Genomic DNA, 24,285 nt, shown 5'->3' with positions numbered 1-24,285 from the left:
CCATTCCCAAGGTACACATTCCTAGTCTCACCAGCCAAAATGAGTCAGCTGGCACTCCATAGAATCTGATTGTGTTTTCAGATATTTCTTTTGAGGTTGTACGTACACAGTACCATTAACTCAGCAATACAGAAATACACCACCAACCACATCAAACGTACCTCCCACTTTCTATCTCTATCCCTGCATATCCACATTTCCATTTGACATTTCGAACACTTCCAATTCAACATATCTAAAACTTGACTCACGATTTTCTATCCTTCCACTCTGTAAGTGTTCTGCTTACACTCTTCCTGATCTCAGTGGCTGACCCACACAGTCTACCAGATACAAAATCCACTCACTGGAAATCATACTTAACTCATTCCATCACCTAATCTAAGTCACCATCCTCTCCCACCTGGGTTAACCACAGACTCCTAGCTGCTCTCCTTGCAATCCTCTTGCCACCTCTTGTCCACTCGCCACTCTGTAGCCAGATATATATATACATATATATATGTATATATATATGTATATGTGTATATATATGTATATGTGTGTATATATATATGTATATGTGTATATATAAATGATATAGAAGAATAATAGGAGATATATATATATATATATATATATATATATATATATATATATATATATATATGGTATTAGTTAGGGTTCTCCAGATAAACAGAACTAAGATATAGATCTATATGTATGTGTGTATATATATATCTCCTGTTATTAAGGAATTGGTTCATGTGATTGATTATGGAGGCTGAGGAAGTCCCAAAGTCTGCAGTCAGCAAGCTGGAGACCCAGGAGAGCCAGTGGTATCATTCCAGTCTGAGTCTGAAGGTCTGAGAACCAGGGGAGCTTGTGTAATTTCCAATCTGAGGGCAGGAGAAGACCCATGTCCCAGCTCAGTCAGGCAGGCAAAGTTCCCTCTTATTCAGCCTTTTTGTTCTATTCAGGTCTTCAATTGATTGGACAAGGCCCACCCACGTTAGGGAGGGCAATCTACTTTACTGAGTCCACTGATTCAAATGTTAATCTCATCCAGAAACACCTTTACAGGCATACTGAGAATAATGTTTGATTGAATGTCTGGGCATCCCACAGCTCAGTCACGTTGACACATAGAATTAACCATCACAGTAATCTTTGCAACATGGACATCAGATCATGTTGTCCATTATCTTTTTGCCCCCCTACACCACCACTCCATTTAAAATCGTTTATTGTCTCACCATATTCTGCAAGGCCATGCCCGACCTACCTCTTCTTATTAATACCACATTCTCTCTTTATCGACCTTTCAATTTCTTCTAACCCACAAAACTATTTTCCTCCTAAAGTCTTCATGGATGCTGTTTCCTCTGCTTGGAACACTCATATTTCACCAGGCTACCTCCTTCTCATCCTTCAGCAGTCTACATAAGCCTCCCAGACCCCAACTCTTCCCACAACCCAGTCCCCAATTATAACTTCTTATAATCCCCTGTAATTCTCCATCAAGCACTCCTTATCACCATGAACAAATAGTTGCTTAATGTACCTCATCTTCAAGAGCACATAAACTCACTAGGGCAAGGATTAGGTCTATCTTGTTTACAACTGTAACCCCAGAATTTTGCATATACTAAGAATTCAATAAACGTTTGTTGACCAAACAAATGAGCCAATTCCTAATGGACTTTCAAGACCAACCCAGACTCTACCAGTCTGGGATACAACCCACTTCTCTGTGTCCCCTTAGGCCTAGTGTAATAAATGTTTATTAAATAAATCAACAAGCTTTACACTGGGAAAGAAGGATTGATTCAAAAGAATGTTTTGTGATAGTCTGGCTTGCCTTTCATAAGGGCAAACTTCAAAATGGTTTTGCTCTAGAGGACATAATATCACTGCTTTTCTGAGAGAAATGGCCTTCAAATGAGAATATCTAATCCATTTCTTAAATCTTTAGAGCAGAACCCTAGAATTTTTGCTTAGATTTTTTAACTCAAGATTTAAAGACAAATCTCTAAAAGCTCAGCAGCTTCTGTAAAATTTAAACACCTACTGCAGATACAAGGGGCTTGAATTTCAAAGTAAGCTTCGCTTGATTTAAAAGTAGATTCTGGGGCCGGCCCCGTGGCTTAGTGGTTAAGTGCGCGCGCTCCGCTGCTGTCGGCCCGGGTTTGGATCCCGGGCGCGCACCGACGCACCGCTTGTCCGGCCATGCTGAGGCCGCGTCCCACGTACAGCAACTAGAAGGATGTGCAACTATGACATACACCTATCTACTGGGGCTTTGGGGGGAAAAAAAAAGAGGAGGATTGGCAATAGATGTTAGCTCAGAGCCAGTCTTCCTCAGCAAAAAGAGGAGGATTAGCACGGATGTTAGCTCAGGGCTGATCTTCCTCACAAAAATAAAAATAAAAATAAAATAAATAAATAAAAGTAGATTCTATATAATTAGAAAAGCCCAAGTTTCTCCTTTTTGCAGGTGCTCATTTTATTTCAACTAGTTTCTATATTGGAAGTTGAAGCTGGTTCCACTGGGTATAGTGTGTTCAAGCCAAAGTAGCCATTTAAAACAGGATGACCTGAGGTGGATTTGTATTATATCAACTTAGCTAAGCTGGAACTTTGTTTCCTGGAATTCCCTTCACCTAGTTAGCATGGCTGCATGGGGTTTGGAAGGTGGAAGGGAAACCACAGCTGTATTCCTTTTACACTGGAAGGTTGGTTCAGGGAACTAGGCACTGTTGGAGATCACCTGCCAGCTCACCTTGTTAGTGTAGGGCAACAGCCAGGTCTTTAGCACCTCCAATTCCTGGGCCAGGTCGTGCTTAGTTTCACAAAGAAGAGCAGTAGCTTTTCCTCCACTGAATCAGACTTAGGAGTGGTGAGAGACTGTCACAGGTACCACTTCATCCTGGTGGGTTCCAGCTCATCCTCACTCTCCCCTACTTCACATCCATCTTTTTTTGAAATATCAGAAACCTGGACCTCTAGTGCAATAGTATGGTAGTCTAAGTACCCTAACCAGTTGTTTTAGTTGAAAACAACTAAAATTACTGGATAAAAATATTTTTAAAATATTTTAAATGCACTGATGAGCTAGAAATTAGGATTATTCAGAGTCCAAAACACTAAAGAGGCATGGGAACCCAGAGAAGTTACGTGAGCACTGAGGCCAGCTGTAACTTGACAGATTTTGCTAAACTAGATGAAATTCAGCTTCCGTTTTCATGGACTTAGTGGGTCATGAGAACAGAGCAAATCTCAGGGCCCACCTGAAGTGGGGAGTCTAATTAGAGATTCCACAGATGAAGCTGGGACCCCAATGTACCAAACCCTCAGTGTGAGGATGAAATAGAAGTCAACCCACCTAGTCTTCCCCATCCATGGCTCGTCCACTCAGAGGATTGCAAGGGAGATTGCCTGTCTTGGACCTCAGCGCTGAATGGAAAGGAAAGAAAAACATTTCTCCAAGGCTTGGTAACTTCAAATGGCCCTCACTCTGGTTTGTAGCCTGAATTCATATTATCTTGGTGGTCCTAAAACCTAAAGCAAAGATATTTGTTTACAGAGGCCTGAAGCTAATGGTAGCACCAGTGATGGATGAAAACCAACTGCAAATCTTCTCTAGAGAAAATCACCTTAAATGCAGGTCTCAAATAATTTCTGCAAAGGCCCAAGAAATATGAACCCACAGTCAAGAAATACAAAGCACTCAGAAACAAGGCACCATGCGCAAGACCATAAGCAGGGCAACAAGGCAGCCAATTTAGATGCACAGAGGCTTCAGATATGGGAAATAGCAGAGAAAAAATATAAAATATATATGTTTGCTATGAGTAAAGAAACAAAAAATGAATTGAAAGAGTAAAAAATAAAGGAATATAAAATGGCTAACAAATTAGAAAATGAACCCACCAGAATTTCTAGAAATGCAAATAAAATCTCAAAAAGCAAAACTTCAAGGGATGTGAAGAGAAACAGATAAAAAGAAAAATAAACGAACATGAAAATATTCTGGAATCATCCAGAATAGCAGGAATGCTAGAGAGAGAATGTCTAATCCAAGTTTCAGAATGAGAAGAGAGAGAGAATGGAGCAAAAACAGTTTTCAAAGACATATCAGCTGAGTAGTGCCCAGAAGTGATGAAAGACACAAAACTACAAATTCAGAGAGTCAAAAAAAATTCAAGTAGAGTAAATAAAATGAAATCCACATCCAGGCATACCGGAATGACACTGCACAGTATCAAAGATGAAAAGCAGTGGGAGAGAAAAGAACCAAATAGAAGTTCTAGAATTGAAGTTAGACTGACAGCTGACTCCTTAACCACAACAGTGAGAAGCAGCATACAGAGAGAGAAATAACTGTCAGCATATTTGTGCATCCAGGCAAAATCCCTTCCATAAGAGAGGGCAAAAAAATTAAAGATTTATTCTAGAAAAACAAAACTGACGATTTGCCCCAGCAGACCCTCACCAAAAGAAACTATCAAGGATTTTCTTGATGTTAAAAAAAAAAGTAAGTTTAAGATGACAGAATGAATAAATGACAAGTAGAAAATACATGAATATATGTAAATAAACATTGATTGTATAAAGAGTAATCATACTGGGTTCAAGAACATAGGACCAAAATATGTAACAACAATAGCACATAAATCAAGAATAGTGAATTTGAATGTTAGATTTAAAAATAAAATCCATTAAAGTCTCAATATTGTTAAGACATCAACTCTCTTCAAAATTGAGCTATGGGTTCAACACAATCCCAATCAAAATCCCAACAGGCTTTTAAGATTTATATGGAAAAGGAAAAGATCTAGAATAGCCAAAACAATCTGTTTTCCTTTTGCACAAGTTAAAGGACTCACACTACCTGATTTTAAGACTTACTGTAAAGTTACGGTAATCAAGACAGTCTGGTATTTGCATGAGGCTAGAGAAATAAATAAACAACAGACTACAGAGTTTAGAAAGAGATCTACAAATATATGGTTAATTGATTTTCAACAAAAGCATCAGTGCCATTCAATGGAGAAAGATTATCTTATCTTTTCAATAAATGGCGCTGCAGCAACTAGATGACCCTCAACACTATTCTTAAAAAACTAATTCAAGATGGATTGTAAATCTAAATGTAAAAGCTAAAAGTATAAAGCTTCTAGAAGAACTCATGGGAAACTATCTTTGTGACCTTGGGATGGGCAATGGTTTATTAGAGAAGCCACAAAAAGTACTAAACATAAAATACATGATAAATTGAAATTCATCAAGACATTAAAAAAAATGAAAAGGCAGAAAAGTCATGGATTGGGAGTAAATACTTGAGAGAGATATGTATATACATATGTATACAGATGTAGATATATATGCATATATATATGTATACAGATGTGTATATATACACATACACATACGTACATATATCTCCTATCCTATCTATCTGAAAAGAATTTTTACCCAGAATATATAGCAAATCAATGACAAAAATAAAAACAACCCAACTGCAAAAAAAGTTGGGCACAAGATTTAAACAGATTCCTTCCAAAAGGACATCTTTGATTAGCCAATAAGAACATGAAAAGCTGGTAAACATCATTAGTCATCAGGGAAATGAAAACCATAATAAAGTACCATTTTATAGCCACTAGAATAGCTTTAATTACATTAATATCGGTGGTAGGAATGTAAAATTGTACAACTATATTTGAAAATAGTTTGGCAGTTTTTTATTGTATTCATCTATTGCTATGTAACATATTACCCTAAAACTTAGCAGCTTAAAACAACAGACATTTATTATCTCACAGGTTCTGTTGGTCAGAAATCTGGGTGTATTTTAGTGATGCCTCTGACTCAAAATCAATTATGAGGTTGCAGTTCAGCTGTTGGCCAGGGCTGTAATCTCTTCGAATGTTTGACTTGGGGAGGGTCCATTTCTAAATGCACTCCTGTGGATGTTGGTAAGATTCAATGCCCTGTAGACTATTGGAGTGAGGACCTTAGTTCCTCATGGGCTACTGGGCTCCCTGGGTTTCTTAGATATCTCCATAGGGCAGCTCTCAACCTGGCAGCTGTTTTCCCTCAGAGTCAGGGAATGAGAGCAGGAACCCAAGATGCAAGCCGTATCCTTTTATAATCTCATCTCATAAATGCCATCCCATCTCTTTTGCCATATTCTGTTGTGTAGAAGCAAGTCACTACATCCAGCCCACAATGAGGAGACAGAATCACATAAAGGCCTGAATATCAGGAGGCAAGGCTCACTCGGGACCATCTTAGAGCTGCCTTACCACGCTTTTTCAAGACATACCTATTCTATAACCTAACAATTTCCCTCATAGCTTCTTATTTTAAGAGAAATGAAAACTTTGTCCTCAAAAAGACTTGTATAAAAATGTGCATAGTACTTTGTGCAAAATAGCCCCAAACTGGAAACAGCCAAATGTCCACTAACAGGAGACTGGATAAAGGGTAAAAACTTTCAGTTACAAGATGAATGAGTTCTGGAGATCTAATGTACAGCATGGTGACTATAGTTAATAATAATGTATTGTATACTTGAAATTTGCTGAGAGTAGGTCTTAAGTGTTCTTACCACAGGGGGATAAAAAAGGTACGTATGTGAGGTGATGGATAGGTTAATTAGCTTAATTGGAGAATCATTTTATAATGTACACATATATCAAAACATCACATTGTACATCTTAAATATACAATGTGTATTTGTCAATAAAATGAAAAGATCTATGCAGTTCACTGTATGTAAATTTTACCTTAATAAAAAGTCATCTGGGCCAGCCCCGTGGCTTAGCGGTTAAGTGCGCGCGGTCCGCTGCTGGCAGCCCAGGTTCGGATCCCGGGCGCGCACCGATGTACCGCTTCTCCGGCCATGCTGAGGCCACGTCCCACATAACAGCAACTAGAAGGATGTGCAGCTATGACATACAACTATCTACTGGGGCTTTGGGGGAAAATAAATTTAAAAAAAACAAAAAGTCATCTGAAGTAAAAAAATAATGCAGTTACATGTGAGACATATCTAAAACATAACCATACGGAATGGCTGATATATTTAAAAGTACAGTCGTCCCTTGGTATCCAAGGGCGATTGGTTCCAGGACCCCCGCAAATACCAAAATCCACGGATGTTCAAATCCATTAGTCCGAGAAGTCAACCGACTGCAGTTCATAAACATAGTGCACAATCTGTGGTTCATTAAATCCGGAAATGTGGAACCCATGGATACACAGGGCCGACTGCATGGAAAAATCTATTCAAGGAAAATACTGACAGAAACAGAGTGACAACAACTATACTAATAGGCAAAATGGATTTTAAGGCAAAAAACATTACAGGAAATAAGGAGGATCACTGCACATAGATAAGGAAGATAGAACAATTCGAAGCTGGTAAGCATTTAATAACAACTTCTTTCAGAAATTAATAGCTAAAACATAAAAATAGATAGATAATATATAAAGATGGTCTTGACTTATGACAGTTTGCCTTAGTTTTTCAACTTTATAATGGTGTGAAAGCAATACACATTCAGTAGAAACCCAACCTCAAATTTTGAATTTTGATCTTTTCCTGGGCTAGCAGCGATATGTGGTACGATACTCGCGTGATGCTGGGCAGCGGCAGCAAGCAGGGCTCCCAGTCAGCCCTGCTGACTCGCAATCACGAGGGTAAACAACCGATATACTTACAACCATTGTGTACCCAAACAACCAATGTTTTTTAGTACAGTTTCAATAACTTACATGAGATATTCAATATTTTATTATAAAATAGGCTTTGTGTTAGACAATTTTGCCCAACTCTAGGCGAATGTGAATGTTCCAAGCAAGTTTAAGGTCGGCTAGGCTAAGCTATGATGTTTCCATAGGTTAGGTGTATTCAATGCGTTTTCACCTTATGATATTTTCAATTTACGGTGGGTTCATGGGGACGTAACCTCATCCTAAGTCAAGGAAGAATTTGTATAAATTTGAACAGAACAATTAAATATGTGGAGTTAAGAGACATAGAGAGACCATAGAACCAACTGCAGAACACACATTCTTTACAGACAGGCATGAATATTTATAAAAATTAACACATATTGGGCCAAAAAGCTAGTCTCAATTTTTAAAGAATTGATTTGATTTTATACAGAAAATGTTCTCTGACTATTATAAGATTACCAGTTCAAAATCAATGTTCAAAAGTTTAAAAACAATGAAGAATATATATACCAGAAATATGTCCTAGAAAATCTTACATATTTAGAAATTAAGGAAAACCCCTCTATAAAATTCATAGACCACATGAGAAATCATACTAGAATTAGAAATATTTACACCTACATTATAAATACTCTTTTGTGATGCTGCCAAAGAAAAATGCATAATCTTCAATGTGTATATTAAAATTAGGAAAGGCAAAAATTAACTAAAAGGGCAACATGTTTTAGGACCTCGAACTGTGTAATTATCCTAATTTATCTAGAACAAAAAGACAAGGAGAAATTCAGGAACTAGAAATAAACATAAAACAGATATGACTGACAAAACCAAAAGTTAGCTCTTTGAAAAGGCTGATAATTGGTAGTATTGCTCAAAGAGAAAAGAAGAAGGGAATAAAAATATTTGGAACAAAAGAAGGCATAACTACAAACGCAAGGAACATTTTAAAAATGAAGATATTATGACAAGCTTTGCCAACAAATTTAAACCTTTATATGAAATGGAAAAATACCAAGAAAAAGAAAACTTATCAAAACCAACCTGAGAAGCAACACAAAACCTGTATAATCCTATAATTGTTTTTAAAAATGGAAATATGTCTTTCCATGCCCAGAGGATTTATCAATGAGTTTAAACACACAAGGGACAAATAATTCTAATCTTTCATAAAAGATTCCAGAATATAGAATAGTGATGGAACCTGACAAAGATATAAGAATGCAAAGTTACAGGGTAAACTCACTTATGAACACAGGTGCAAAATCCTAAAAAAATTAACAAGTAGTTTCAGAAATATATAGAAAAGATGGTACATAATGACAATGTTGGGTTAATGCCAAAAAATCACAGGAATTGATTATTATTGGAAAATATAATTAACCACATTATTAAGGAGAAATATATTATCTATCTCAATATATGAAGAATAAAATAGTACTTGATAAAATTCACATTAATGAATAATAGAAACCTTAGCAAAATAAGATTAGAAGGGAACTCTCATCTTAATAGAAAGTATTTGGAAAAAAACCTCTAGAACACAAAATCTTACTTAACGATGAATTGTTGCAAGTTTGTCTTTTAAAGTCAGGAAAAAGCAAGATTGCCATTTCCTTACTTCTAGTCAATATGATATTGGACAGTCCTAGACAATAGAGTGTGAAAAGAAAATGAAATAAAAGGTATAAAAATAGATATAAAACTGTCATAAATTAAAATAGTGCCTACAAAGAAAACCTAAAATAACCTGTGCACAAATTATGAAAAATAAGATGATTTACCTAGGTGTGGACTATAAGATCAACATACCAAAAAGAAAAAAATTGAACATCAATACAATAGGGAAAAGAAATCGGGGTAAGAGAAATACTTTTTTACAAAAATTCCATTTCCAATAACCACAAAAGATATGCTGAACCTATATAGAGAAAATTGTTAAACTTTATTGAAACACATCAAAGAAAACGTAACTAAATAGAGACGGATGCAATGTTCATAGAGTGAACATAAATTCAATCAAAATTCTATCAGGGCTTCCTGGTAAAACTTAAGTTGATTTTGAAATTTATGTGGAGGACCAAGAATAGCTAAGACATTCTTGAAAAACAGAGTAAGAATACTTTCTTATGAAATATAAAGAATTTAAAAACTGTAATAAGTAAGCTAAAATATTTAATTAGTATGGTCACAGGGCCAGACAAATAGAATAATGAAACAGACTAGAAAGCCCCGAAGGAGACCCATTGATCTATGGCAACATCATTTATAACAGAGCTAAATGTAGGTTTTTCGATATATGTTGTCGAGATCATTGACCTGCATCTGTTTCAACGCCAACCTCAGACGATACACAAAAATTAAGACCCAGTGAATGAGAGACTTAATGAAAAGCAGACCATAAAGGTTTTGAAAACAGTCTTGAACTTTACGACCTCAGCATAGGGAAGGACTTCTCAAATAAGACACAAAAAGCACAAACCCTAATGGAAAAGATCGTAAATTTGTCGACATTAAAATGTAAACCTTCGCTCATCAAAAGATGCTAAGCATAGAGGGAAAAGACAAAACACAGACTCAAAAAAGAAACGGCCAGTACATAGAATTGCTAACTAATTATTTTTCAGAATATATAAAGTATCACTACAATTTACACAGAATAACAAAAACGATTAAAACAGACAAAAGAAATTTCACTGAAGAAGAATCCCAAATGGCTTACAAATAAATGAAAACATGCTTAACTCCATTACTAATCTGGGAAATGCAAATTTAAAAGACAATAGCATCTCATTTCATACTAAACAATATCAAATGCTAGCAAGAAAGTAGAAGAATCAGAACTCTATACACTACCAGTGGGAAAGTATCAAATAAAGCTATAAATATGCATACCCTAGAAGCTAGCAATTCCGCGCTTCACGTACGTGTCCTAAAGAAAATTACACGTGTGTACCAGGAGCCACATATAAGAAATGCACAGATGCACTGTTCATAGAAACAGAAACCTGAGACCAACCCAAATGTCCAACAGAAGGATGGACAAATAAATCATGATATATGATAACACTGGGGAACTTGAATAAATTACAGTCATTCACCACATAACAACGTTTTGATTAATGACGGACCACATATACAATGGTGGTCCCATAAGATTAGTACCGTACAGCCTAGGTCTGTAGCAGGCTACACCATGCAGGTTTGTGTAAGTACACTCTATGATGTTCACGCAAGGACGAAATCTCCTAATGATGCATTTCTCAGAATGTATCCCCATCGTTAAGCAACGCATGACTGTACAGCTATGTGCTACAGTATGGATGCATCTCAGAAACGTAATGTTGAGGCAAGTCACTAAAGAATACATAAGTGGAATTTTTCTGTGTATATCTCAAAAACACACAATAGTAAACAACATTGTTTAAGGAGGCAAATGTAGTAATATCATAAAGGAAAGCAAGGAAACAGTAAACACAAAATTCATAATAGCAGGTACTCTTGAGAGAAGGAAATGGATGGGATTAGGAAGAGGAGCTCAGGGCCTCACAAAGGTAAGAATTTTTTTTTCTTCTTGAAAAAGGATAGTGAATATACAGAGTCCATTGTATTGTTATCGTTTATACCATATTTATATTTTTAGAAATATTCTTTGCATCAATTCCAGAAATTTAATGATTCAGAATAAAATTTTATAATTTTTTAAATCAAAAGCCCTAAAAAAAAAAAGCCCTGGCAGTAATCAGCCAGATTAGAATAGCAGCTTCCCCCTGTAGAGAGCACCTCCATCACTTGTAGTATATTATTGTGCAGAGACTATTGTTTTCCTTATAGCTTTCTTATGGGTCACTATTTACATCACCTATCTAGTCTTTATGAGCACCTGAGAATGTGACCCTTCCTTTAGAGCAGTGGTTCTCAAAGTGTGGTCCCCGATCCAGCAGCATCAGCATCACCTGGTAACTTGTCACAAGTACAAGTGTTCAGGCACCACCCTAGAAGTACTGTAGCAGACTCTGGGGGTGGAGCCCAGCAATCCATGCTTTAACAAGCCCGCCAGAGGATTCTGATGACCTCATTTGAGAACCAGTGTTCTTGAGGACATGGCCCAGCCTGTGGACCTCCCCCTTCCTGGCCATTCTTCCATTCTGAGTCTCTTCAGTCCTCCCAGAGGAGGGTTGCACTTTCTCCTAATGGAAGCAGCGTTCCTTTCCAAGAGCCAGCAGGACCCTCAATTGCCCCCCAGCCTTCTTCCATGTTTCCTTGCTCAATGCCATTTAAGCCATTGTGTTGTGATTGGTAATCTATGGTCAGAAATTGACCGACTTCACTTCAAGATTGCTTTGTCTGCTCTCTGCAGGCCTCTCAGGACTCTTGTAGGAGCTTTTTACACAGTGGAAGTATTAGCATGTGAACAAACTATGAAATCTGCGTAACACCAAAGGACATTAAGATAGGCTGTGAAACAGAAAGCCAGTTACCTTTTTGTCTCTGCTTCCAAGAAATTGTCATTTCTACCTTATTGTAGCACTTCACAATAGGAGACAGTTTCAGAGTACCTCCCTTTCTCAGCACCTGGTACTTCCAAGGCTGGGGGAAGGTGGAGGGAGGTTGGCAGCAGTCATGTCTGAGTCCGCTTCTCTGGCCTTGGAGGCCTCCTGCTAATCCCAGAGCCCATAGCAGGTAAGCAAGAGTAAAGAGAATTCTAATGCCTGTCTGAAATGCCAACACTTCATCTGATCAAGTTCTCCAAGCTCCATAAATTTTTTCTTTGTCAAGCTCTTTTTCCTCCCCAACTATCTTTTTGTATGAATCATTCAGTTTGAATGCTACATACCGCATATGAACACATTCACCATATCCTGAATTTGATGTCACTGATGTTGAGTGCTTAAATAAGTTATGAGAAATATTGTATGCTGAGAAGTATGTATCACTGAGCCACATGTAGTACTATCACTTTACCCTTATTTGCAGAGACTGGTTTGGGAAATACAAGTGCTAAGTCCAGGAAGGAGGAGGTGGCATTTAATTATGAAGAATAGCCTAAACATATGATAGACAGGAAACAAGCCCAGTTTTTCTGGAAGTGATATGGTATAGTGGACACTGGCTTTGGTGTCCACTAAATTTGGGTTTGAATCTTGGCTCTGCCCTTTTACTGGATGTACAACACTAAGTGAGTCGCTTAGCCTTAGTTTCCTTGTTTGTACCATTAGGACAAATGAGTATCAAATTCATAGGACTTTTGTGAGGGTTAAATGAGGTAACACATATAAAGCACTTTGCACAGTGTCCGTCACCCAGTAAGTGCTCAATAAAACATAGCTGATGTTTATGGCAAGAAATAAGACTAAGGAAATAGATTAGACCAAGTTCCAAATGGCTGAATAAGCTCGGGGAGTTCAGATCTTTTCTAAGGAACTTGTAAAGGTTTTGAAAAGAGAAGTGACATATTTAAAACTTACTGCAGGAAGATATATTTTTGTGTGAAGTACATTGGAAAAAAGGAAAAATTAGAGACAACTTGTAAGGCAGTTACAGTAGTCCAAGTTAGAGATGACCTAGTATACTAAGTAGGGTGAAGTTGTGTGTTAAAGCTGAGTTCACTGATGAAATGAGGGAGAGAAGGGGAAAGCAAGAAGATGGCATGACCACTCTCACCTGGGAGAGATGGATGACAGCCGCGCCATTGAAAAGACGGTGAACAAAGTTAGAGCTGAGCCAGCAATATTATCAGAAGGGAAACTTATGCCAGTATCAGTATTAGTGAAAACAGATGATGTTAGAAAATGCTGAATAAACTGTGTAAGTTGCCAAACCGTATAGGAGAGAAACAAAGAAAATGGCACAAAACCATCTTCATATTTCAAATGTGAGATGGGGTCAAGGGCACAGGAGGAGCTCAACTGGGTAGGATTAAGGTCCTGGGCGAGGCTGCACTGCACAGACCTCACTCCCTGTTGCTCTAGGAACAAGACCCTCCTCGTACTGACGTGATAGTGAGAAAAACCACATGCAAATGAATTAAACCATAATTCCAGGTGGAATCACACCCAGCTCAGCACCAACTTGGTGAAGGTCTTGTAAGGAGGAGAAGGTAGGAGTAAGGGGATTGTTGCCACACGTGAAAGGGTGAGGTCAGAATGGAATGAATGAGTTAAATAGAAGCTCAAGCCAATCCTTTCATGAATACTATAGTCCTATTGTTTCTCTTTATGACTCTTGGTGAGTCATTGTAGGGGGAATATAAAAATCAGTGGAGAAGGCTGCTGCCTGGAAGCAAACCTCAGGAACCCAGACCTGGGAAGTGTGGAAGAGCCCTCTCTTGGCACCTGTGGAATGTGGCTTGGAATCACTCAGTGGTGGCATCTCACTGGTCATCTTGCTCTTCTGTCATTTACTGTGAGGCCCATGAGGGTGTGCCCTACCCATAGCGGGTGGCAGAAGCAGAACAGGGAGTCAGCAGTCGGCAGAGAGGATGATGTTCCTTTTCAACATCTTCAAAGTGTCTGAAGGTTAGGAACATAGAAATAAAATGCAGGAAATTGGTGTGAATCAACGTGGTTTGAGAGCATTGCTGAGGTCCATTGCTTCCTAAGTTGGACTACTTTCTTTGTAACAAAGAAAAGGATCTTCATTCATTTCTCTTTGGTAATAATTATTAAAATCTAGAATATTCAGGGGACGGTTGAGTTTTAGTTAATATTTTTCACATGAAATGAGTTAGGCAGAAATATTTCTATGGAGTATTATCCTCTTTTGCTGTGATAATTAGCATAGTGTATGGCCGATTCTCTGAATTTACTCCTTAACGTACATACGATAAAATCCACTCTTTGGGGGGGTACAATTATGTCAGTTTTAATAAACACATAGAGACATGTAACCACCACTGCAAGCAAGACAAACAGTTCTATCACCAAAATCATCTCCTCATGCTGTCCTTCATAGTCATATCACTTCCCCTCTCTAGCCCCCGGCAACCACTGATCTGTTCTGAGTCTTCTTTTGATAACTGCATATTTGAGTAAGGCCTGAGATTTCTTTAAGATTTGCTAGTGTGGTAACAATAGTAACAGCAGTAATTAATAGTTAATACATATTATACATTTCCAATGTGCCAGGGTACCATTTGAAGCACTTTAGATGAGGAAACCAAGTCTTTGAGAAATTTTGGAAAGGAGAAGAGAGAAGAAAGACTTGCTCAGGGTCATATCGTGGCAACCCCATGGCTTGAGTCAGGCATGTCTAACGCCGTCGGTCTATATTCTTCTATCTGATTCTGCTTCCATGGTAGACACAGAAAGTCGGACAAAGTAGGAGGAATACCTACCAATTTCAGGAAGCTCAGTTTAGATCTGGGATTGCCTTACTCTAAAAATAACAAAACTTCTGTAAGAATTCGGTTAATTATACCAATGAAGCAAGTATTGACTGGGTGTAAGATAAAATGAAGCCAGGATCCTAGAGTACCTTCCTTACAACCTTTGTGATATGCAATGAAGATAAATACCAGATATGTTATGTTCTCTGTCATAACCTTGACCAAGTTTGTAAAGCAAAGCTAGAAAAATTTCCTGATGAAATACTGAAATGCCATTTCAATGCTCTGAGCATCAACTTCCTATTCAATTTACCAAAAATGTGAAATGGGATCTTTTTATCTTAGTCTTATGTATATTTCAGGTTGGAGTCCCCGACCCGGTCTCTCGTGATGGAGGCCCCAAAAGGAGTAGAAATAAATGCAGAAGCTGGCAACATGGAAGCCACCTGCAGAACAGAGCTGAGACTGGAGTCCAAAGATGGAGAGGTACGGAGTGAGAAGTCCAGGGAGACAGAGCTCCAACAAGCCAACCTTTCCCAAAATTGGGTTGTTACTCCCTTTGCCACTGAAGTGCATCCTACACTGTAACAACAAAAAGAGCCAATCAGAAGGTTTTATTTCTGGAACAAATATGTTGAACAGCACGATTATAAGCCAAACCCACAACACATTAAAGTTGTAACTCATGATTTGTAAAGTGCTAAGATAATAGCATGTATTGCAAGAACAGAATTATACATAAGGCTGAAAATGAATGCTATTTCCAAATTCTCTCTCTTGTCACCTTAAAATAAGATTTAGGTAGCCGGCATAATTAAGCTGTAACATTATACACATCTGGCTAAAGATGAACTTAATTTACTTGTAGTCATTTTTAAAGTTTACATCGTATGTGTCTACTTTCTTTGAGAATGGAGAGTCAGATCTAACCCCTATCCCAAATAAGAACAAGCCAAAACCTAAATATAGCTGCTGGTGTTTTTACAACAAGGTAAGCCAAATCCCCAAAGAAAATACGGTTCAAGTGCCAACTTTTTAAAATGTCTTCATCATGTTAATAAGTAAGTGAATTTTTCTATTTATGAGTTAAAAAAAAGAGTACAAAATGTGTTTTTAAAGCAAAACTCTATTCCCCCTTTCATATCTAGTTAGAGCTTGTCAGTCCCCACCTGCCTCTGTACACCAAGCCTATCTTTTGATTGGTTTGGCATTTGCTATATTTGTTTTAAAAGAGCTTGTCAGATAGAGAATTCACTTATCAAAACTGTCTCTTCAAACAGCCGCAAACTCTAAACCACACACATTTAGAAATAGTGACTACATTACAAATGTAGTTTGTAGTCATCAGAATCCAGACTCCGGAGGAATCAGTTATAATCATTAACAGTTATTTAAGACTGGAAAGTGCTGCATACCCTTGAAGATTTACCATGCACACAGATATATCTGGGCTCTGAGAAGTCCCATAGTAAAGAAAATTGTTAACCTAGCATTTCCAAATTCATTTCACTCTAGGACTCTCTACTCACATTCTACAAGATATAGTTTTGCAAAATGCTAACATAGGCCAGTGCAACATTATCTTACTAGAATATAAACTTCTGTGAAGGTAGAGACTTTATCTGTCTGTTCATCTCCAAATTTCCAGTACCTAGAATACTCAACTCACAGTAGGTGCTCATTCAAGTTGAATTGAACATTCATCTACTGTTTCTGAATGTCCACAGAATAAATGACAGCCTCTGACTCTTTCCTTCCTGTTCGCTCTCTTTAGATTAAGTTAGATGCTGCGAAAATCAAACTACCTAGACTGCCTCATGGATCCTACACGCCCACAGGAACGAGGCAGAAAGTCTTCGAGATCTGCGTCTGCGCCAATGGGAGACTATTCCTGTCCCAGGCAGGAACTGGTTCCACTTGTCAGATAAACACAAGTGTCTGCCTTTGAGAGACTATCCAGAGTGGACATTGTCGGCAGCATACAGGCCATTTTTGGCTTTACACACCAGCTGCCAGCTATTTTTACTAGAACACAGAAAGCCTATCAAAGACCTTTTGTGTGTGTGTGTGTGCGCGTGCGTGCACGTGTGAGTGTGTTTGTGTGTGTGAGTGGATATAAATATATATAAATATATATAAATAAATATATATATCCTCTGTATAAAATGAGGTTTCAGTACAAAAGGAACCACGGGTGACCCTGTGATATTCACTGTCATTTCCATCCCCACCTCACCACCTACATGATAAACTCTAAACACTAATTCAGGCCCGATATTCCCCAGACCCTTCAAAATCACACAGTGTATTGGACATTTACTGAATACTCACCTACATGTTTGAGTAACACCATATCTTCTCCTTTAGTGCCAATACATGGCAGTGATGGCGGGAATCTGCAAGTCACGCTCAAGCACTGAGACCCTTGTATTAAAAGACATTTGGTTTCCCTTTTTAACTTTAGTAAGGCTGGCCAACTTCTCCCTCTTCAAGTTAGGGATGGGGCAATGCCATAGAAGAAGTCAGCCATAGGAACTTAAAATAGCTGTTCTACCTGTGCTGCCAAATGTATTGGGGCTTTTGTAGTTGGATGAATGAGGAGGATGTATTTTAGCAAAGTTTGCACTGCTCACCCAACTCCTGCTATCTTACTTCCTTCAAACTCACATATCATCCCTCAGTCAGAATAAGAGTTGTAAATCAGCACAAAATAAGATAACAGCTGCTCCTCAGTCGGCTGGAAGCTACTTAACGACCTGACAGGCAAAGAATAAATGGGCAATATGTCTCTGTTTGTTTAAAGGAAGAAATGGCTCAAAATCTGTTATTTCCCCACTTCTGACTTTATCCCTAACAGACTCTGACCCAAAATGATCAAGCCAATCAAAATCCTTAAGAGGAAACCCTTACCCCAAGAGAAGCCATTTGGAGATGGAAATCTAATTAAGAGTGGCGTAGGGAACCTAATTACTTTATATATATTTCTTGGGATTGGTAGGTAATTTAGAGACATGCCTTTTATTTTTAAAGGCATGCACAAATTCTCTGGCTTCAATCTTTTCATACATTTTTTTCAGTGTTGGGATATTCATATTCCTAAATTCACAGTTATGTTTTCTCCAAGAATAGTGACCCAAGAATCACAGACCTAAAGTACTACATGCCCCCGGGAATGATCACTGAAAATTAATATAAACTGAGTCAAGTGTCTTTATCAGAATCACTGTGCCCCCCGGGGCCCAGCAACACCCACTCCTCCAGGTGTGGCAGCGGCTCTCAGATTCCCGCCATCAGCTACCTCTCATCACTCCACCTTCATCCTCATGCTCCAGGGTCACCCTGGCCAGCTCTTGTGCTGGGACAGGGGATTACACCATCTCTGTTCAAAGAGGGGGAAATGTGCCTATGCCTTAAGTCAATGCACTCAGCAAGGAGAAGCACATCCTATTTATCTTATTGTTACCTGTAGTTTATTTTGGGTGATTGGAGGGGAATGGTTTAGCAGTGACTGGGCGTCTTAAAAGCTGGTAGACAAACCAAGGGGCTGACAGATGTAGACTCTAAGAAGCCCAGAATGGAGACATAACTGGCTTAGACAGTCCTGAATGCCATTTGGCAAGCAGTGGCCCCACAATCCTAAATGAAGTAGTATTCGTAGGCCTGAATGGCATTTGTTTTTTCAACAAAGTTCTAATTTTTCTTACTTCACAAGCAGGGGAAGATTTGTCATAGGAGGTGAAAAAGAGGTTTGATATCTTTGAGATGACGCTCAAGCATCAGGCTGAGGTTTGCACAGATGGGATGTAAAAGCAAACTGTGCGTTGCTTAGTCACTTAGAAGTGGGGGGAGGCGAGGTGGTTACAGCCTGACCAGTGGCCCTGCTAGCTTCCAGACCCCAGGCTCCCTGCAGTCACTCTTTCTCAATATCCCATAGAGAAAAATTGGGTTGTTCAAGGGCAAGACCATAAGATTGCTTAGTTTGCAGCAGTAGGGTCTGAAAAGGAAAACCATAAAAAGCTATCAAGTTGCTCTGGATCAGTATTTATATCCCATAGAATCACGCTGCCAGAATCTGCACACACCACACACAGGGTTTTGCCAAGCCAGGAAGGGCCCTCCTGGGCTACTGGGAGCATCTAACCCATATCATTCAGACAAACAGTAGTAGCTGTGAGGTACTTTGTGGCTAAATACCTTAAGACAAAGTTTTTTTAAGCAGACAGAGCATCTTTGCATTTTGCCATCTCAAGTACACAATCTATGGGTGACAAGAAAATGAAAGGTTCCCTGAGCCTCTTTCCTCTGATTTTGTTCTAATCATTACATGAAAGCACCTTGGGAATTTTACACTAGTAAAAAACACTGGTGTGATCCCACCTGCAAAATTTAATCCTAAAGGTAATCAGATCACAAATAGAATAAAAATAATAATAATAGCAACCAAGAATAGAAATCAAGCACCTATGGGGGACAGACATGATATAAAGCTCTGATTTTCATTTGTGCTAAGTGACCACAATATACCAGGTAATAAGTATAAAATTTGGCATGGATTAAATTATGTATTTCAGTTCAGACTTGAGAATTGGGTAAAATGTATTCTAAGTTCTGAAATGTACTTTTTTTTCTCCCAACTTCCTCCAACTAGAATATTTGTCAGTGGTCATGAGAGAAAGTTTTACCTGAATTCTGGAAAAAATATCTTTCTTTTACATTAAAATCTGATAACCTTTAATTTAAAAAAATGAGATTCTTTCTAATCTTTATATATAATATCTTCTTCTAGACAATCACACCTCTTGGTATATTAAGCAGTGGGTGGCATAACAAACAGAGATCAAACGAGTCTTCAATATTCTAGAAGTTCTAGTATGTTGATATTCTTCAGAAGAGTTTTATGAATTAAAAATTGATCTCTAAATATGTTTAGCACTTAGTTCTATTTGATATCTGCTCAATAAGTCAGAAAAGTTCAGTCTTGGGAAACCACTCGAGTATGATGGAGGTTTTTAAAAGCCCTTATGGTGGCATCATCTGTCTAGGTGGAAACTTGCTATGAGGCTTTTTAATTATGTTACCTAAGAGATAGATCTTATACATTTGAATTGGCTTTTAACTTCCTTTAGGTCAGTTTTCCTTTGGATAATTTTCATTGTCTACCCAGCAAACACAGACCAAAGACTGCTTGAGGTTTGACTCTAGAGCAGGGGTCAGCAAACACTGGTCCCTACACCAAATCTGGCTCATCATCTGTTTTTGTAAATAAGGTTTTATCGTAACACAGCCACATCCATTCACTTACATGTTGTGTATGACGGACTGCATACTATAACAGGAGGGTTGAGTAGCTGTGCCAGAGACCTCCCAGCCCGCAAAGCATGAAATAATCTTTGGCCCTTTATAGAAAAAGTTTGCCAACCCCTGACGTAGAGGTCACTTGTGCTATGTGCTGGACACAACAGGAAAGAAAGCAAACTTCACGATAGCATGGAGTAAGCCTACATTTCCATGTGTGTTGGGAATATAAATACTTGGCTTATAGAAAAGAAGGTCAGCCCTATACTACGTGTAAAAGAGATCCACTTGTCTGAGAAATGCAGGCTCACAGGATTCTTGGGAACAGGGAGGATCGAATTAGGGGAAGGTTTAGTGAAAAAGGAAAGCTGTGATCCTCCAAGAGGTTTGTCTTAGGACCCGTAATAGATAGGTGGTTCCTCCAATCAGCTCCATTGTGTGACCAAGAAGTGAAGCAGGAGGTCCTTTGATTTCAATCTAGAATCTCTTTCTTGAAGAGACTATTTCTGCAATTTCCACTCAGAGGTTTCCACCTCACCTTCCCATATTCCAGAAAGATGCCCATTCCATGGTCCTCCAGAGAATGTTTTTGACTTACTTAACATGTCTTTTTGGCATCCATCAACTCAGTTATTGACACTTCCAGTGTACTTACGTTCCTGCAACCACACCAGGCCTGAAGGGTTGAGGGCACCAATAAATAATTATAAATATTGAAAGAAGCATCTTAAAATATGTAGGACGAAAAATATAAAATTCTTTTTCATGAAGCTGTTGCTGGGAGAAACCAGATTAATATCAGGCTGATTTTGTTTCCAAAGGTCTGGGTCTTTATTCCTTGGTGTAGAGGGAATGCAAAAAAAAGACCTATTTTGAATTCCCACCTCTCTGCCTCTTTGTAGTAAGGCAGGTTCCTACTGGAGATTTGTCCATTCTGTTGACCTATTTTATACTCATATTCAGTATTGTTAAAATAGTATCAGTTATGAATGATTCTTTGAGTATTCATATTGGGGAGGAAAGATTTTTTTTTTTTAATGTAAAAATGACCTGACCCTGATCAACATCACTTAAAGGAATCCAGCATTTTATCTGGATTCAACCAAAAGACGATTAAATTGGCAACACTGCCCTTCACAGGAGCAACTAGATGAGAATATCTTGCTTTTGTTTATTTTAGGCAAAAGGTAGCATGATGTTTGGACCAAAGAGGTAAATAGATCCATTTAAGTAAGTACCTGATTCTTAGTTTTTAAGGCTCTATGAAAAGGTGAAAATCTCATTTAAGATAGTTGTAAACAAGACCCGTTTCCTCTCTCTCCCCTCCACCGGGAAATCTTAGGCACCAAAAGGATATGGAAGCAGTTCCTGGAATGATACATTTGCATGGTGCCCCAGTAGAAGGAAGGGAAAAAAAGTTATAATAAAAGAAACAACCTTAGAAAACAGGCCTTTTATCTTAAAGATAAAATGTCTCTCTTTTGGTCTTTCATCACTTTCTCCTCGGTGGAAGGTTCCCCTAGTTCCAACATATTTCCATTAAAATAGTCAAAGCTACTGCATTGGGATGTCAGATGCATCTCTTTCTTTGTGGTAATCGGAATTTAAAATTATACAGTTGCCTCTGAATTTCTCATTCACAAAGCTAAACCGCTGATAAGAGAGAAAGCAGTCTGAAGCCTGCTGCTTCAGCCAGTACAGCACACCATACGCAGTAGCACTTTCAAAAGCAATGTGATTTCTATGGTTCTTAAAAGCTTTCTTCATAATGGAGTCCTTGAAATTTCTTAAGGCAGGTCTGAATGGCAAGGGGAAAATAATTATTTGTGGGAGGTCTTCGTTTTAAGTATTGTTAGAGCACAAGTGTAAAAGAAAATACTCCGTCTGGTGACCCATGCTCACATATGCTATTTTCTTTGGTTTTACCACTCCCCTTCCTTTTATAGATACAGACAAAGTAGGAAATTAGCATCTTCCTTTGAGACAAAGAGAGCAAGTCAAGAATTCATGATGCAATAGGAAGTGTGATGTCATAACAGAATTAATTATGTTATCAAATCCATCAATAAACAGTCTCAAACGTACCAACAGCACTGCTAACTGCTACTCCTCAACTTCAGCCCAGCAAGTGGGTAATATTAGTTCCACTTCCCTGAGGTTTGCAATTGGAATAGAACAAAAGAAAAGTTGCTATAGGCAAGAAGCATTTTTAGAGTCCAAATCCACCTGTCATAATAGCAAACCAGAGTAGTGTTCCAAAATGCCTCCTTAAGCATGTAGACACCCTCACTAGTGAGGGGATTTTGCTTCATTGCTGAATGTTAGCTAAGGTCAGATAAATAAAACAAATATGAAACTGCCCTCTTTGGGAGACAAGAGAAGGAAACATCTGTCTTCCCTAAAATCTACTCTGCACTCCTAGAACTTTCTAGTAGTCTCTCTTCTTCCAGTGTCTTCACAGCCTACTTCTACATTTGGGTTCTTTTGGTGAAATAAGAGACAGCTCAGATTTCACAAAGTGAGAAATTCCAAGGTGATCAATAGGTTACATAGGAGCAGTATAGCAAAGGATTTTGTGAAGGCAAGAAGATGATATTTGTTGACAGGGAAGATATTGGTGTTTCTTCAGTCTCCATATTCATCTAATTCATGAGGGTCTAACGTTTTGGGGGTCAAAGGTTCTTTTGAGAATTGGAGAAAAGTTCTGAACCTTCTCCCCAAAAAGAATTACACCCACAAAATTTTACATAAAATCAAAGAGGTTTTCTTGGACCCAAAGCCTACTCTAAGATATGGCAAGAGTTGGGTTCTATTCTCCAATTATAATAATTTTTTATTAACTAATGTTCATTACACACTTACTATGTGCTAGGCACTGGCTAAGTGTTTTACATACATTCACTTATTTCATTCTCAAAACAATCCTTTGAGTTAGGTTCTATTATAGTTCCAATTTACAGATGTGGAAACTGAGGCTTGGAGAGGTTCAGAAACTTGCCCAAAGCCACTAGCTAGAAAATGGCAGAGCTGGAATGTGGGTCTAACTCCAGACCGCTAGGCTATGAAGTCACCAACATGGCAAACTATTTTTCAAGCTGTTGAGAAGTGTCTCCTACCAGTTTTTAGACTAGACCTTCTTGAATGGAGGAGGCTATAGAACTCTTACCTCCCTTCTTTCTGTAGTGTCTCCTCCATGACAGCATCTGGCACTAAAGATACGTAGGGTGAAAATATAGAAGGTCTATCTGAATAATAAATAGAATCTGGAACCAAAAAAATTAATTTGCTCTGTATGTAATTCTTGTTAAGTCAGCTTTCTTGTCCTTATAAATTGGAAGACACTTGCGTTGTCAGCTTTATATTTAAGAGAAAATTTTAATGCTCAGTGATCTATAGGTGTGGCTAAACAAGTCAGCACTTCTGCACACACACACATCTCCTTCCCCTATTCCTCACTTGAAAAGACAAATTATTTTAGGTGAGGTCTTCAACACCATTTGGTTATCATACTTCCCTACCTTTACTTGTGGCAAAACTCAAGGAAAGAATCAAATAGAAGGGAGCTCACGCTCTCTCATTGTCCTTGTTTCCCTACAGGAAGATAGGACTAGCAAGGACTCAGTTAGGGTTAGGCATTCAATACTCAAGCTGGCTACTTTGGTTGTGATAATGGCTTGAGCCCCACACTCCATACCTTGTCAGTCATCACTAAAAGGTCATACCCCACACCACGTGCAGAATTCTTCTCGCCAAAGCACTCAGGTCATCACTAGCAACTGATCTGAGTTGGAAACGGGACCCATTTGCCAATTCTTGTTTAAACAGTGGCACCCTTTAACCTTGAACCTGAACATTTTACCCTGGTGTCCTAGATTCAGCATGCATCTGAAGTTCCTTACAACCTGGTGGCTTTGGAGCACTTTTATCTTCTGAGCAAA

At 38.4% G+C, this 24,285-nt stretch overlaps 1 protein-coding gene across 1 annotated transcript in view; it reads left to right on the top strand.

Moving 5' to 3' along the window:
• The window catches only part of SGCD (sarcoglycan delta), a 350,996-nt gene extending 333,838 nt beyond the window's left edge, over positions 1 to 17,158 (top strand). Inside the window, exons 6-7 of the mRNA XM_004428603.2 lie at positions 15,415 to 15,538; positions 16,827 to 17,158. Of these exons, the coding sequence (XP_004428660.2) occupies positions 15,415 to 15,538; positions 16,827 to 17,000 (298 nt within the window). The 3' untranslated portion in view covers positions 17,001 to 17,158. The remainder of the gene's footprint in view (positions 1 to 15,414; positions 15,539 to 16,826) is intronic.
• Positions 17,159 to 24,285: the final 7,127 nt, after the last annotated feature.

Source organism: Ceratotherium simum, chromosome 4, assembly GCF_057802395.1.
Source record: "Ceratotherium simum simum isolate JZ-2026a chromosome 4, ASM5780239v1, whole genome shotgun sequence".
NCBI lineage: Eukaryota > Metazoa > Chordata > Mammalia > Perissodactyla > Rhinocerotidae > Ceratotherium > Ceratotherium simum.
Note: the sequence above shows the minus strand (reverse complement) of the source record. Positions and strands in the feature narration are given on the sequence as shown.